The 17,367-nt window shown below is 30.9% G+C and overlaps 1 protein-coding gene across 11 annotated transcripts in view; it reads right to left on the bottom strand.

The window, feature by feature from the left end:
• Positions 1–17,367, bottom strand: part of LOC127706775 (liprin-beta-1-like) — a 187,263-nt gene that overhangs the window by 32,494 nt on the left and 137,402 nt on the right. For 7 of the 11 annotated variants that reach the window (XM_052211451.1, XM_052211452.1, XM_052211455.1 and 4 more), the window contains 2 exons: positions 5,687–5,818; positions 3,768–3,876 (listed from right to left, as the gene is read on the bottom strand). The exons of 2 other annotated variants lie outside the window; for them this stretch is intronic. In XM_052211451.1, coding sequence (XP_052067411.1) covers positions 3,768–3,876; positions 5,687–5,818 — 241 coding nt within the window. Of the gene's footprint in view, positions 1–3,767; positions 3,877–5,686; positions 5,819–8,021; positions 8,640–17,367 lie in introns of those variants that run through there. 2 more of the 11 variants (XM_052211456.1, XM_052211460.1) reach the window with 2 other exon arrangements.

Here is a 17,367-nt window from a genome sequence, read left to right as displayed (position 1 = left end):
AACTAAGGCATACCTGACAAATATGGTCACACAAACCATTGGTAAAAAAAAATATTTAAAGATGCAGTTCATTAACTGACAAAGTAAACTGTACATTTGTTAAAACCATCTCATATCTATTATGAAATAATGAACAAAACAAATCACATGATTCATTCTTTTTCCTTAGGCAAATATTAAGAAATTATTCTGAAAACAAGCTGCCTTAATTTTAAGCAATCTGATTAAATACCGATTGTCCACATATAGCTAACAAGAATATGACACTTTTTATTTTTTTACTTTCTGATATTAAGACCTAGAGAGCCTCATTTTCTGTCATGTTGATACATAATACAAACCTTCTAAAATTTTGAAGCAGAAATTTTGCTGCTTCTGAAAAAATTATCAGAACAGAGAGTATAGGAGTTTTATCAGATAAATGTAAGCGAAGCATCAAGGTATAATCTGTATTTCAACCAGACATTTTTGCGGCTACCTTGCTTTGGACATTTAAACGGCTGAAAGACAAAATAGAATGAGTATTCTAATCAAAACCAACATGAAAATGTTCTCTGACTAAATGTGATGAAGTTTGGTGAGCATGCATGATCTATGGGATTGTGTGACTGTTCTGTGATGGAATCTTGGCTATTGGGCACTTACCAATACCGCAAGGGAATTTTCTACGTCTAAGCGCTGCTTGAAATGTGAAAAGAAATAGATTTTCTGATAACATCTTGCATAAGGATTTGAATAACTATTTCTTCTGACTTTTTAGGCTCTGTTAGAAACATCTTTTGAATTATATATTATTGTAAGAGTATTGAAAATCTTACAGTATATATTAATTTATTTTCAGTGTTATCCATGAATATTCCCCTGATAAGTATTGTAAAATTTTTTAATTAAATTTTTTTTTTACAGGGTACACCAAAATAGTACCCTGGACATATCGTCAAATGTCTGTCCCTCCCTTACTTTACAGAGAACATTTTAATTCTAAATTAAATAAAAATCCAACCACCAAAGAACTAAAGAAAAAGAGAGAACTCTGAAGAAATAGATTCATTAGAGGTAGAAAATGTTAGTGGAGAATTAAAGGGGAATTAAAAAAACAACGACCATCTCTTCAGGCAATCTTTTCTTACGTTTTCGTTTTAACCTATCTAATGTACGTTCTCGTTCTAATCCTTTGGTACAGCTAATGTCACCTGGAATCGAATCAAGCTAAATAACTAGACCTGATCTGCATTGTTTTCAATATGATAACTATCTGCAAGGTACCAGTTTTGTGTTTTGTTAATTTGTAAAAGATTCAGCGGAACCCTGTGTCTCACCTGCAATAGCTGGTATCATTTATATTTACTGTCAAAAACTAAGTTCATTGATCACTAAAATACAGGGAAAAAAATATCATATTTTTTAAAAAATTCGTAAGGGTTCCGCGGAACCCAGTGTCTCGCCTACTTTTGCTGTTAATCGCAGGCTCAACAAAAATGAGGAAAAAAATTAATAAAAATATTCCTCTCTATACTATCTTTTGATTGTAAGTAGCTTCTGTCCAAGTTTGGTAAAAATCCAGGATAGTTTATGAATCTAATAAATGTTTTAAAAACTTAAACTGCAGACTGTATGTAATGTTAACTGGAAGAAAAACCAAGTCCATTTATAAGTAAAAAACGGAAAAAGTGGAACAAAATTTTAACAAATTTTCCTTCTAGATACTAGCTTTTAATCATAAACAAGCTTCAGTTCAAGTTTGGTACAAATCCAGGATAGTTTAAGAAAGTTGTTAAAATTTAAAAAAACTTTAACCACAGAGTGAATGTAATGTAAACTGGCAGAAAAACTAAGTCCATTTATAAGTTAAATAAGGAAAAAATGGATTTTTTTTACAAATTTTACTTCTGGATACTATCTTATGATCATAAACAAGCTTCTGTCCAAGTTTGGTACAAATCCAGGATAGTTTAAGAAAGTTGTTAAAATTTTAAAAACTTTAACAGAGTGAATGTAATGTTAACTGGAAGAAAAACAAAGTCCATTTATAAGTAAAAAACGGAAAAAGTGGAACAAAATTTTAAAAAATTTTCCTTCTAGATACTAGCTTTTAATCATAAACAAGCTTCAGTTCAAGTTTGGTACAAATCCAGGATAGTTTAAGAAAGTTGTTAAAATTTAAAAAAACTTTAACCACAGAGTGAATGTAATGTAAACTGGCAGAAAAACTAAGTCCATTTATAAGTTAAATAAGGAAAAAATGGATTTTTTTTACAAATTTTACTTCTGGATACTATCTTATGATCATAAACAAGCTTCTGTCCAAGTTTGGTACAAATCCAGGATAGTTTAAGAAAGTTGTTAAAATTTTAAAAACTGTAACAACAGAGTGAATGTAATGTTAACTGGCAGAAAAACTAAGTCCATTTATAAGTAAAATATGGAAAAAATGGATTTTTTTTTTTACAAAATTTACTTCTGGATACTATCTTATGATCATAAACAAGCTTCTGTCCAAGTTTGGTACAAATCCAGGATAGTTTAAGAAAGTTGTTAAAATTTTAAAAACTTTAACAACAGAGTGAATGTAATGTTAACTGGCAGAAAAACTAAGTCCATTTATAAGTAAAATACGGAAAAAATGGATTTTTTTTTTTACAAAATTTACTTCTGGATACTATCTTATGATCATAAACAAGCTTCTGTCCAAGTTTGGTAGAAATCCAGGATAGTTTAAGAAAGTTATTAAAATTTCAAAAACTTTAACCACAGAGTGAATATTTGTGGACGCCGCCGACGACAACGACGACGCCGACGGAATGTAGGATCGCTATGTCTCGCTTTTTCGACAAAAGTCGAAGGCTCAACAAAAACACTGAAAAATTAAAAATAATATTTTGTTTTTCTCAATTTTGCTCTGGATACTGTCTTTTGGATCATAAAAAGCTGATGTCCAAGTTTCATCAAATTCAATGAAGGTTTGACAATCAATTGGGCTTAATGATAATTTTCACATAGAATACAATGAATAACAGCCGTTTGAGAGTGCTTTGTTAAACCAGTTAATTTGAAATGAAAATTGGAGCAAAAAATAATCAATTACTGAATTTCAAGGGGAGTAAGAAATCAAGCAATTTCAATCTGTATTTGTATTTAGTAACACATAATCAAAGCTAGATTGATATTAAAATACATCTTATTTCTATTTGTTTCCGATTACTGTTCATCACAAACATTCTTCTTTGAAATAAAATATCTGACATCATAATGCAAAAGTGACTGTTGTATGACATCAATAGTTCAAGTGTTGCAAAATCTCGGGTCAAGTGTAACAGATTCCCAAATAGTTATAAGGTGTTTAGATATACAAGAAATACTTTTTTCATCAAACGTGTAAAAATAATGTTCTATCCTTAAAACAGATGGGTGTCACAAAAATTAAATAAAAGATGAAAAGAAAAAATTAGTGAAAGTAACTAATTTTTTTTGTAAAAGGGGGATACTCTATAGTGAATATTATTTTAACGCTGCATTTAAAAGATTTGCATCCATGTTAAAGTGAGATATATTACATGTATTATAAAGATACAGTATGGCATTAAATAAGAATAATTAGAACCACAGCAAATCATTAGATGTGAAGCAAAAAACATGGATATCACAATTTAAATGGAGGAAAAAAAGTACGAAACTGAAATTATTGTTTTCATGGTATTTTTTCGAAGTTAATTCAGTAAAAGTTAATTTTGAAAATCCATTTCTCCACAAATCTGATTGACATTTACCGTTTGAATCTGATACAACAACTGTTCCATTTCTGACAATTCTCTGTCGAAGTTCGTTGATTTCAGCATCCTTTATTGCTAATTTTGATTCGAGTTCTTTCATCTGTCGCTATAAAATCATAAAAAAAAATCTATTTTTAACAATATTCAAAACACAAAAGAAATGTGTCAGCGATTGTTTTGCAATCTACAATTTAAACCAATAAAAGCAAATATCTACCTCATTATCAAAACAATAAACCACAGACTTGAATCAATTATAGCACAATAATAGGTAAATATAATCAATAAATTGCCTTAGAAATATATGTAAATCTTGTTTTGGTATTAGCTTGGTATAGAAATTTGATTGTGGAATCAATTATAACAGTGAGTGCACCTTTTGTTCTTATACGATGTTATGAGTCTTGAGTGTTTGCTCTGTCTGAATCAGACGAAAGGCCGTGTTTGTGATAAGTGAAGTTGTTTTCTATGGTAAGTACCAAACCAGAACCAGGATATGTAAAGTATATAATAAAGCATTTGAAAATGAAAGTTGCATCATGACTTAGAAGTTTACATGGTTTTTTTATACAAACTACTTGACAAAAATCATTATAATCATTTTAAAAAAAAAAAAAATCTTTCAAGTTTCATGCCATTGAAAAAGAGTTGAAGGCACATCAAATTGGGTTGTTTTAGCTAGTTGTGGAATAGGTAAAAAGAGAGGTGTCAGAATTTTTGCCAAAAAAGCCATGTGCCTGTTTTATATTGGTGATATTCACCCTCAACAATGTAATGATCACAAAAAAACTAACCCTATAGGATACTTCATTGGCAGGTAAAGAAGACATCAGAATATATATAAAAATCATGACTTATTTGAAGCTGAAATTAATATAGATCTAGGCAAATAACTAAATTGGCCATTATATGTTTCAGGGAATGACATTTTACAAATAGCAAGGACAGATTTCTATTGTTGATGACGATGAAGGATTGCGGTTTAATGTATAGTTTTTCTTTAAGTCTTGCTGAAGACACTATGTTGACATCTAGATGTTTTTTTTTAATAAGCTCTCAGTCTCTTGTCTCATTGGTGGTTACCTAACATCTACGTTACAATTAAAACTAAGTTCTGCCTTCATTTATAACAAAGATAATTTTTTTTTTCATTACAAATAAAACAAAAACATTAAATGTCAGAAATAGATTACTACTAAGATGTGCGCCTCTCCTTTAATTGATTCTTGCTTATTTTTAACATGTTTAAGAGCAATTTATTGTAACAAATCACAACATGACAACAAAACTCTTTTAAAGCGATCATATATGACAATTTTTATTCATTTGAGGTAATCATGTAAAATCAGTTAACATCAATATATGAGTCTGATCAATTCATTGATATTAATTTTGCACTTAAAAACTTTGATACAAATCAGAACTACTAAGTATTTTGTTGTTGATGTGTAACTGCGAAAATAGGAAAATATAATCCCTATATATACTGCTATAATTGCAATAAAAAGCAATAACATGACTTGTATATTATGATATAGCTGTGATCTACAATGATATGTTATTTTTCTAGCATTACTGTCATGACTGTCAGCTTACATGATTATGCAAACTTTAAAATCTTCATGAAAATATTTCTCTGTGTTGTGAATTCTTACATTCTGAAATCTATCTGCTATATTTTGGCTTAGCTTTGTTCTCAATCTTGCTTTGCAGTTTTTTTTTATTTAAATCTCCAATCCCCTTAACTTCAGTCACCTTGAATGTGCATGAAATAATTGCCAGTGGATTTTTAGTTACAACTATAAATCAATAACTTGTGAGATTATGAGTGGCAATCCTTGCAATACAATATGAACACTTTAACATGTTTCAAACCTTTTTGTGATGCTTATATGTTAACCTGTAATGTTTCATACCTGTGAAATTCGTAACCTGTCATCTAAATCTCTTCTGTCTTTGTCTGCAGATGCCAATCTGATCTTCAGACTGGAGATTTCTGCCATTAGATCTAACTTGTGTGTTTCCAATGATGTTCTTGTAAGAAGTTCCTGTAAGGAGAAGGTACAGTTCTTAAATTACCTTTAACTCTACCAACAAATGATTTTGAATTTCCTCATTTTGCTGTACTCCTGTAACAAATTTCCTGACCTTGCTGTTTGTATGTAACCAATTATCTTATTTTGCTGTACTCCTGTATACAAATTTATTAATTTTGCTGTACTCCTGTAACAGATTGCTTGATGTTGCTGCAATATTAAAACAAATTCCCAGATATTGATGTATTCCTTAACTTTGTGTAACTTTGTGTAACAAATTTCCTGATTTTGGTTTACTCCTGTCCCTATTGTGCAGAAAGACAGCAAGCCCTATTTCAACTGGTTACTTTTAAAACAATGTATTTACAATTCGCAGATCATATAGCTAATTCAATTTTTCTTAAAGTTAATTTTTCAACACCTTTCAGATTTATATTATAAACGTCAATCTGAAATTACAATTAAGTATTGTGTGCCTTGTATGGATTTTAATGCAGTTTAAATTCAAAATCAATTGCAGATTTAGAATATTGCAGTTTTACATGCATTGTCTTTTGTTAAGCAATTTGTTGCTAATATTCAAATTGATGTTATGTTATTTCAATTATTTTACAGTTAATCATCAATTACAAAATGTTACAATGCCTCATGCATGCTTACTTGTAAAACCAATTAAAATATCAATCAACCATGAAATGAGGTCATGTCGATCTGGCATTTTTCCTTAACTAATAAACAACAACTCTTAAACAAAACATTATGAGACATTAATTGCCAATAATGGGGGTTAGAAAGTAAATAAAGAAGCTAAAAGTTACAAGAATTTGAATTTTCATTAGAAATATTCTATACAAGCTAGAATGTGATTATAGACAGATAGATACAATTTTATACAGTTTCTATGTATGTTGGCATTTGTTTTAGTTGCAGTTTAGTGTTTCTGTTGTTCCGTTGTTTTCCTTTTATTCCTTGATTTATGACTTTTGAACAGCAGTATACTACTGTTGCCTTTATTTATATGATAAAATGTTAATGTAACCTATATTCAGCTATAATAGTAAATACTTTCACTTGTATGTATTGTTCTTGGCTGAAAAGCAGCAAGAAACATGTATATTATTAGCTTTGGTCTAAACCAACTAATGATCATCCCTGTAAACCCCCACACTTCAGGGAAGGACACAACTTGTAAAAACTAAGGTGATCCAGCACTTTTGACATGAGCTACAGGAATAACAGTGCTGTTACCTTGACATATAATATAAGGAGAAGTGGTATTATTGACAATGAGGCAACTATCCACCATAGGATAAGGCATAGGACTGGCAAAGAATGTGGCAGGGTTAAATAAGTTTATGCACTCAAAACTCTCCCCTGGGGTAACAGTAAAACAACAGTATAAAGACAACAAACTGTAAATAACAATTGAAAAAAAGATAAGAATCATCAGATCATTACTAAGCATAAATAGCAACCATAAAGAACCAACATAAAGGGTACACTCAAAAATAAAAGCTAGCTAAAAGCAAAATTTCATTTAAAGTTTTCCAAGACATATCAATCAGTTCACCCCCAAACAGATTTAGCATAAAGTCTTTACTTTAGACATAAAAAGCAGTCTGGAAAAAGCATGAATTTTTACAATGGCAAAATATAAGTATTGACAGGATTTAATTTGATGATTTTTGGTGGCTTAATGACACTTTCAGCATTATTGATTATTTTGTGACGGCCAGTTTTTCATAATGGAGGGAGATGAAGTGCCCTGAGACAACCACTGCCCTTTGGCAGGAAAACTGGCAATCCTATTCAATTAAGATTGGAGTGAACACACTTGCAGGACCATAAGTGATAATCAGTGGATAGCAATATATATATGTTAAGTTATGTATTGATCTGAGGAAAATAAAATCAGTGTTAGTACCAGAAAACTCACTTTTCACAAGATCTTACTGCAATGTGAAATTGATAACCGTAAAGAACAAGTTTATTTCAAGGACCAGTAAGTTTATATGGATATTTTCAGAATTTAGGAGCTCTATAAACTGCATAACCTTAAAAAATAATGATGTATTATGACCCATTAGTAATATTGTTGCTTCCAATCTCTGTTTGAAATCTATTTTGACAAACTTAAGTTTATCTCCAATAAGAAGAAAATTGTACAATATCATGAAGAATGCAAGTTATGAACGTTAAGTCAAAAACCCCTTACCATGATTTCATGAAGCTTAGATTCCCACAGAGAACAATAAATTCCGGCACTGGCAGGGCGATGACCATTTCGACCATTGGACCCAGCTGAATGCCTGTACCTAATATTTTCATCAGACATGTTTCCGTTTCTGATCAAGTTTTTTTTTACAGCAATCAATTAATTCTAAAATTCACTTTTTTTATTAAATCACAGATGTTGTATTTTAAACAATAAATAATCCTAATGATTCAAACAGCTGGCATTCACAGAAATACGAATAATGCAGTAATCTGAAATGTACTTCTATATCAAATATCCTAGTTTTTGTATTTCTGGATAGATTATTTCCTTCCTGAATGTATAGGTATGAATATTACCTAATCATCAACCAATGAAAAAAGATAGGATTTATCTAACATAACTCACTGTGCACCTGAAATCATCTGATATTCTGAAATAATGTAAAAAAGTGAAAAACTTTTATCTTCTCATGTTTCTCCTCTGCACAGCAAGAAATTTATCTCCACTTTAGAGAAGCTTGTCTAAATAATGAATCAAAGAGTTTGACCTTCCTTGTAGTGAAATCAATCGCAGGTCGGAATTGTCAAATTTCAATAAAACTAACTTCCTTCTAATTATCAATGAAAAAAATTTCCAATTTAAAATCAATACAATAAAATTTTAATTGGAAATATTGTATCAGTTTTCCAGTTCTCATCAAGTCTACATATACTGATTTAAAAAAAAAATGTGTCTTCTAGCAAGCAGACATATTATATATATATCATTTCACAAAGTTGGTCTGAAGTTGGACAACAAGTGAAGAAATCCGTTTCATTGTCTAATCTGTCCAACTATAGAGCCGTTTGTGACTTAATTTACAGTATCTGTCAATATTTCATTGTACTTGGTAGATCAAAATGAAATTCCTCATTTGATGCTGAATAACTTTCATGAAACAGATCTTGAAATTGATGTTGATTGATCAAGAATGTCTATTTCTTATTGATAAATACCTAATCAGAGATGAATGTAATAAGCCTCAGCATAAAGAGTTCTTTTTTCCTGTCAATTTGAACGGTAATTCCTAAAATATATGTGTTAGACTACTATTCCAGTCTAAATGAAAATAGATATGTGCAAATTGGTCTATTTCCAATCCCTTGAATTTGTAAAGAATCAGGAAATAATGGCCAATATTTGCATCAAAAGTACAAAAACTGTTGAAATAAGAAACTGAACAGTCTGATATATCAATGAAAATTTTATATATAATTATAATATATACGTCCAGGAAATTACAACTATATCTAGAAGCTATGTATAATCCAGAATCAAGAATGAATTCCCAAAGCAATCATCAAAACTGGAAAAACGACCTAAGTCCAAAGCAGAAAATCACCAATGGCTAGTAAACAATTCAAAACGCACATCCAGCTATTCTTCTTTTAGAATATTATATGTTATTAGTCTATATCTATTATCAGCATCAAATCAGAGTTACACCATTAATATTTTCCAACAGTAAAATGCCTCTGGCTAACTCGACACTGACTCAGTGCGTTAATATCTGTTTAACCTTTTCTAGGTTAAGCAATCGCACATAACATATTCATTTAACTTTTGTTTTGATGATGATAAAAACAGATACAGGATGAAGCTTCTTCACCGATTCCACAGATATCTAACAGAGGTAGAAGTTATACAAATAAACTTATCGTTTAATCCGTTCACTTTCAATTAGAGGCCGAACCATAATCACCTGCTGTTTACAGGATAGAGTTGTAAATGAATCACATTTATTAATATTAAACTAATTTCCCCCATCTCCTTAGACAAAAGTAATATTACAAGATCGGCACCAATAGATAAATCTTATTTTCATCGCCTTTCTTCTTTTGATATTATGAAGATACTTGTGCATCTGGCCAACATGGCACCATTTAATAGATTGCACTTTCTGTCCTCCTCAATCAATGCTTGCACTATTATAATTTTAACTAGCAATTCTATACTTTAGCTTTGTCATAAGATATTAAAAAAAAAGTTTCTACATACATGTATGGAATAGATTTTTTTTCATGTTTACTTTCAAACCCACCTATTTACAAAATTTCAACATTAAATTGAACAAAACCTCAAAATTTACAAAAAAACGATATCAATTTGTTTCCTAATTCCACTTGAGTACTCATATTGAGTCATAACACTTAACATGATGTCTTAGATCACATAATTTGTCAAGAGAACACAGATTAATACCATCTGAAATCAAATTATTAAAATCTTCACATCCCACATGACAGCTAACATGGCTTATGTCAACAATAAACAAATAGTATAATAACGATTTTCTCAATTTCTACATGGAATGATCACTGATCTATTAACCTAGCTCAGTAAAGTTTAAAAATTCTCCATCAATTTCAACTCGAAGATCAATCAATACTTCATAAAATCAGATATCACTGAGCTTAATTTGCATATTAAAAAAAAAAAAAAAACTGATACACTGTTGCTGTATTTACATTGTGAAATAAATATCCATGCAACATATTTCTCTTTTTTTGATGCCATTAATAAGTATGTATCTCTCAGTGAAATGTTTGAAGTTTCAAAGAACTTTATAGTCCAGAATTCTATAGAAATATATGGTCCTAAATACCAGTAATTTGATTTTTAATGGGGTTTCAGTTCTTTAAATAATTACATACATACATTTTTTGTGCACTAATTATAACTTTAAAATGGCAAACCATCGATAAATTTAATAAATAGGATGCATCATGGATTCATAGGATTGTTAGTTAAAATAACATGGAAAGCAAATAATTATCCCCCAGGGTATTGATGTCATATTTTTTTTTTTAATTTGCAATTTATCTTAAAATACTTGACAGAATTGGTAAAATAAAATATTTATGACATTAATATATATAACAATTACCTATGAACTATGCGTAACACAATTTCTGTAACTAATGAGTTCTAAAGAAGATGGAAGTATGTTCCCTTATATAATCTTTATAACTCTCACATTGTTGTCAATTTTATTGAATTCTATGCAACTGTCATACAAATGAGCATGGTGAGAGGTTTAGCTAGCTATAAAACCAAGTTTAATCCACCATGTTTTACATAAGGAAATGCCTTGACCAAGTCAGGAATATGACAGTTGATTTCCATTCATTTGATGTGTTTGAGCTTTTGATTTTCCCATTTGATAAAGAACTTTCGTTTTGAATTTTCCTTGGAATTCAGTATTTTTGTTATTTTACTTTTTTTCATGCAGAAATGTTGGGACAATATTCCATCTTTTGGCTTCTGTTTGTTTAAGCTTTTATTTTATTTCAGTGTTATTTGCTTTTCAAAAGAGTTAGTTGTATCTTTGATCAGATCTTTTTGTATCTTTGCTTCCGTTGACAATGTTGAACATTTCCATACAATCAATAAACACTTGTTTGATGCTTAATTAGATCACTAATAACTTTTCCCTTGATAGATGGGAAACATGTTTATACCTTATGAAGAACATCCCCAAATGATGTTAGGATGAACTTTAAAGGTTAAATAATAATCGACCCAGTGTAAGGTGACATGTTACATGGGTAATTACAAATTATCAGTATCATGATATCCAATAACATTTAGTCATCATCATCACTAATTTCTGTGTGTAGTACATATTAATCCTAAACTGAGAACTATGTTATGAGGCCTATTTATTTCTAAGGTATCATAGAATACATATGATGTCTCTTAATCAAACTCAAGAAACATTTTATTTATCATTCCTAAAAATGTTTGTTTTCCTAAAATGAATAAAATGCTTCGATGAGCGCAGCCTGATACGACTGCAGAGGTTGAACCCTGAACAGTTGGGGCAAATTTGGACACAATATTCACGCTTGATACTGTCTGAATTTGGATTGTGATCAAATTTTTGACATAATATAGGTTTCTGACACAAAATAAATGTGGTCAAAGATCTTATAAATCCATTGCGCAATACTGTACAATTAAAGATTTCTTCTTGAAACTTTTCAAAAATTTTGAAATTCTAAAAATTTTGAAAAAAAAAATATGAATCCCTTAAAAAATTGGGAAAAAAATTCCCTCCCCCTTCCCAACTTTTTGAACCCCCCCCTTGGAGCAATAACCCCAAAACTCAATCCCAGCCTTTCCTTTGTAGTATGGAACCTTGTAATACAATTTCAGAGAGATCCATACACTTACACACAAGTTATTGTCTGGAAACTAGAAAAATGCTTGTGTTTAGCCCTTTTTTGGCCCCTAATTCCTACATGTTTGGGGCAATTAACCCCAAACTCAATCCCAGCCTTCCCTTTGTTACATGGAACCTTGTGGTACAATGTCAGAGAGATCCATACACTTACACACAAGTTATTGTCTGGAAACTAGAAAAATGCTTGTTTTTGGCCCCTTTTTGGCCCTTAATTCCTAAACTGTTGGCCCCATAACCCCTAGAATGAATCCCAACCTTCTACTTGTGGTATTAAACATTGTGGTACAATTTCAGAGCAATCGAAATACTTATAAACAAGTTAATATCCTGAATCTAGAAAAATGCTTGTTTGGGCCCCTTTCTGGGCCCCTAATTCCTAAACGGTTGGGACCATCATCCCCAAAATCAATCCCAACCTTCCTTTTGTGGTATTGAACCTTGTTAAAAAATTTCATAGAGATCCATTCACTCAAACTAAAGTTATTGTCCAGAAACCACTGTGTCTTCGGACGACGACGCAGACAACGACATCATACCATTATACGATCCCAAAAATTTTTTTGCAGTCGTATAATAAAAATTGGGCAATAACCCTGTGCAACTAAAGGAAATTGAAAACTCTTAAAACTGTCCTAGTGCATGTTTTTCTGCCTATCTACATTGATCTTATGACACTGTTTTTTTTTTGTTAAATTGAAATTTTTGGTAAATACTGCATGACCCATCCAATTCTTAAGATCAACATGAACAATAATGCCATTTTTTCCAGAACAGTCAGCTAAAAATACCTGCCAAAGTCCAATTATCTTTTGCAGATCGAAGCACATGTTGCAATAAAAAAAGGCATATGAATTAATGAACACCTTTGATCTTATCATAATAAAGCTGCTAATTGTAAACAAAGCAATAATTACAATAAGAAACTCCAATTTGGACATTTGCCCTCCTCATTTCCCAAATCATTAACTGGCCACCATCAAAAACAGAACTCATTTATAGCACAGCAGACCAGTGTTACAAAGGGATAAGAAATGCTTTTAACTGGAAGTTTATAAATAACAAATATTACAGTGCAATATCAATTTCACATACTAAGTGTTGATATGAGCTGAAACTAGAAACATGTTTCTATACACAAGCAATAAAGCTAGGACTATAATAGGAATAGCAAACTTGATTCTAAATCCAACATTTCTGATTACTGTAAATTAAGAAATGTATGCATGCATTTATCATGTTTATCATTGCAAATCACTGATTACTGGTAAAAATGTGAGATTTAATGAATGTGATTGCAAAAAATTTGTAAAGGAATAATATCGCTCTGAAATTAGGAACAAGAGTTTCAATCATGGCGAAACAAATATTGTCTTATTTTCTCATTAATAAAAACATTGCAATAATTGCTAAATTAAGAGTATCTTTTAAGATATATTCTAGAATCAGACTTATCATAAAACTTTGTTGATGTCATGGATGTACATTGTATTTAGTATCATCATAGTCACTCACTGCAGCTTTCATGTTTGAGTGTATTTTTTTATTTTGCCATTTACCAGTACTCCAACAGATGATGACTAAAGGTCTTTTGCTATAACTGGTCATAGCCTTAGTTTAATCAAGAAGAATATGTTTACCAAATAAGATTTAGATGGATTTTGATATTGTAAGGAAGCCTGTTAATGGCATTACATCTTTTAGACTTATTTTTGCAACAATACCCAGAACTTTGTTGTCCATGGTCTGTATCATAATGCTTACACACTACCACAAAAGCTCATTCACATAACATTTTGGCCATTTCTTACAATGATCAGATTCTGATTTTTTTAGTAACCAAGTTGCCAATCATACATAAAGAGAAAAATAAATTGAAACAATGAGCATGATCCACAACTGAAGCTAGGGCTTTTCATTTGTAATCATGATAAATGATGGAGTCAACTGAGATAATTTCATCAATGAACAACTGGTAATGTTATTTTTCAGGATAAACGTGACCCAGTTGGTGGCTTAACAAGATATAATATCCAATTAGCGTTAATGAAATCTATTAAAGAGGTTAATAAAGACAGTATTATGGAAGACGAGACAATGATTAGTGTACTGACTAACTGTACTCTCTACAAAGATTCGCTATAATGAAAATCCTGGCTCAAACAAGTGCATCTCTTCAATTTTTTAATTGATCAGTCATTACTGTTCTTCTTTCTCTCCTTCAATCATGTCAATATACTTTGTAAATGTTAAATTGTGCATAAAATATCTTGCAATGATTTTATCAGTAGTCACAATAACTTTTATGAAAAAAATTATTGATGTTGTAATGTTTATGCCCTTTGGGGCCCATAATTGGAAATAAAATATCTTATCTTATAACTACAGCAGCAAATTCAAGCAATAAGATTTCAGAATGAACATAAAGATAAAATGGAGAAATACTAAAAAATAATGCATATTTTTCTTATCTCTTTTGTTATGCCTCTGCATACCCTTTTCATCAAATATAAAACTTAACATTAACCTATGACTATGAAAATGAGGTCAAAGCCAGATAAACCCTGCCAGGCAGACATGTACACCTTAGAATGATTCCATAAACCAAATACAGATGACCTTTAGCTAATAGTGAAAACTTAATAGACCAAATAACCATGATAATGAGGTCAAGGTCAGATGAACCCTGTTAGACAGTCATACACAACTTGTGTTCATTCCATACACCAAAATATAGTTCACTTATTGCTTATGGCATCTGTGAATTGGACCTAACCATGAAAACTTAACATTTACATGTACCAATGAATCATGAAAATGAGGTCAAGGTCATAGTAAATTATATATTTTACTGTCTTTACTAATCTGATACTGTGTTGTACCTGATGCAGTATGATGTAAGAATTTCAATTAGTTCATAAAATCATTAAAAAATCAGCAGTTTTTGCAGAAATGCTGATTCTAATTCCTGATAAAATAAAAATGTGCTTTTAAGCTGCAATAAAAGCTTCAATGATTCACATTTATTATAATTTAATGCTTGGCAGTGATGTGCTCAGAGGTAGTGACATAAGAGTAGATAAGATCGTGACTGGAAGAAAACATCTTGATCATGTCTATGGTTATCTGTTTGAATTGAAAACACATGTTCTAATGTGTCCATGAGAGAATCTTCCCACAGATATATCAATAGTTTTTTGGCAGCTGGGGATTGCAATTTGAAAGTTGAGCTTGAAAAAACACATTGATGTGTAGTGAATGTAAACAGAACTATAAATACCTACCCAATCAACTGTTTGTCAAACTTGTTTACTTAATATATTTGTTTTTATGCTATGATGATTTTGAAGTGTGTGCTACGGTCTTTAACTGTATAGTACTGACAAAGTGAATTTAGGTGCACCCTATGCACTCGATAAAATTCACCAATTGAATATAATCCTTGAATGAATGTCTTATAGTTAGTAGGAAAATCTTCCAACCAATCTCAACAAGCAATGGCTAGATGTTTAATGTACATGAAATTATTACATAGCTCAAAAGATAACCAAAGTCTTTACTATTATTCCTAAATGCCAGTTAAGTGCAGACATATAGTTAAAACTAATTTTGAAATCCATTGTTTGATTTTGCAGGGGATTGAATTATTTTTGTAAACTTCAAATAAACAAATTCAATTTTGTGCTTAGTTACATGTATAGAACTCAAGATGAGGTACGTGTATAGGACTCAAGTTGAGGTATGTGTATAGGACTCAAGATGAGGTATGTGTATAGGACTCAAGATGAGGTATGTGTATAGGACTCTAGATGAGGTATGTGTATAGGACTCTAGATGAGGTATGTGTATACAGGGTTGGAAAAAACCTGAGTATTATGAGAACTGCCCAGCCCAGTGGGAAATACTGGGGAACCCAGGTTTTACTGGGTTTTACCGGGTAATACTGGACAATACTGGGTAATATAAAATACTGGCCTGAATTTTAAAGAGAATTCAGTGATTTGTCACAAATGCCATACATTAAAGATATTTATAAAAATAAAACACAGTACTTAGATTTATAAGTTCACTTGTTTGAGACTCTTATCATATAAAGTGTATAAATCTGAGAAAGTTCCAGCAACTCTAAGACAAGTGTACATGAAGACACATTAGACAAATATGAAAAGCTTTCCTCAATAATCATCCTAACAATCTGTTCATTTAACATTCTGTCTAGATGGGTCAAATGGTTAACATAAAGCCAAAGAATTCAATTTGATTTTTTCAAATATATATAACTATTAAGAATCAACAATTACATGTAAGGAAAATTACTTTTAAACAATCTTTGTTCATTGCTAAAAACATCATTGCTTATTGATATTAAAGTAATTTTTCAGATTATAACACAGTTTGTTTACAAAACAATAATCAGCCATTTCATTTCTATAAAATTTCATGACATGTCCCCTTTGGCTGTTTATTTAGCAATATGATAATATAACAATTAAACAAGGTATCCTAAAATGTGCTAAACTTGTATTCTGTCTGCATAGAATTATTGGAGAGGAAGAAATTGAATTTCAATCCTCTAGAAATGACTCTCAATGGTTATCTATATAAAATGTATATATTTAGCTATAATACTATGAAACTACAATAAGTTTTTATATTCTGTGTAAAAATAAGCCTTAAAAAATCATACTGCTCAGTATTACCCATTTCTGGGAGTATTGCCCAGCCTGAGAAAACCTGGGTTTTCCCACCTGGGTTTTCCCGCCCAGGTACTTATTTGCCAACCTTGCTTGTATAGGACTCTAGATAAGATGAGGTACTTGTATAGGACTCAAGATGAGGTACAGGTATAGAACTCAAGATGAGGTACAGGTAAAGGACTCAAGATGAGCTATGTGTATAGGACTCAAGATGAGGTACGTGTATAGGACTCAAGTTGAGGTATGTGTATAGGACTCAAGTTGAGGTATGTGTATAGGACTCTAGATGAGGTACATTGAACGTGCATAGGACTCTAGATGAGTTACAGGTATAGGACTCAAGATGAGGTACAGGTATAGAACTCAAGATGAGGTAAATGTATAGGACTCAAGATGAGGTACGTGTATAGGAATCAAGATGAGG

This window comes from Mytilus californianus, unplaced genomic scaffold (genome assembly GCF_021869535.1).
Source record: "Mytilus californianus isolate M0D057914Y unplaced genomic scaffold, xbMytCali1.0.p SCAF_6, whole genome shotgun sequence".
In the NCBI taxonomy this organism is placed as follows: domain Eukaryota; kingdom Metazoa; phylum Mollusca; class Bivalvia; order Mytilida; family Mytilidae; genus Mytilus; species Mytilus californianus.
The sequence above is the reverse complement of the archived record's forward strand: the minus strand, read 5'-3'. Positions and strand labels throughout refer to the sequence as shown.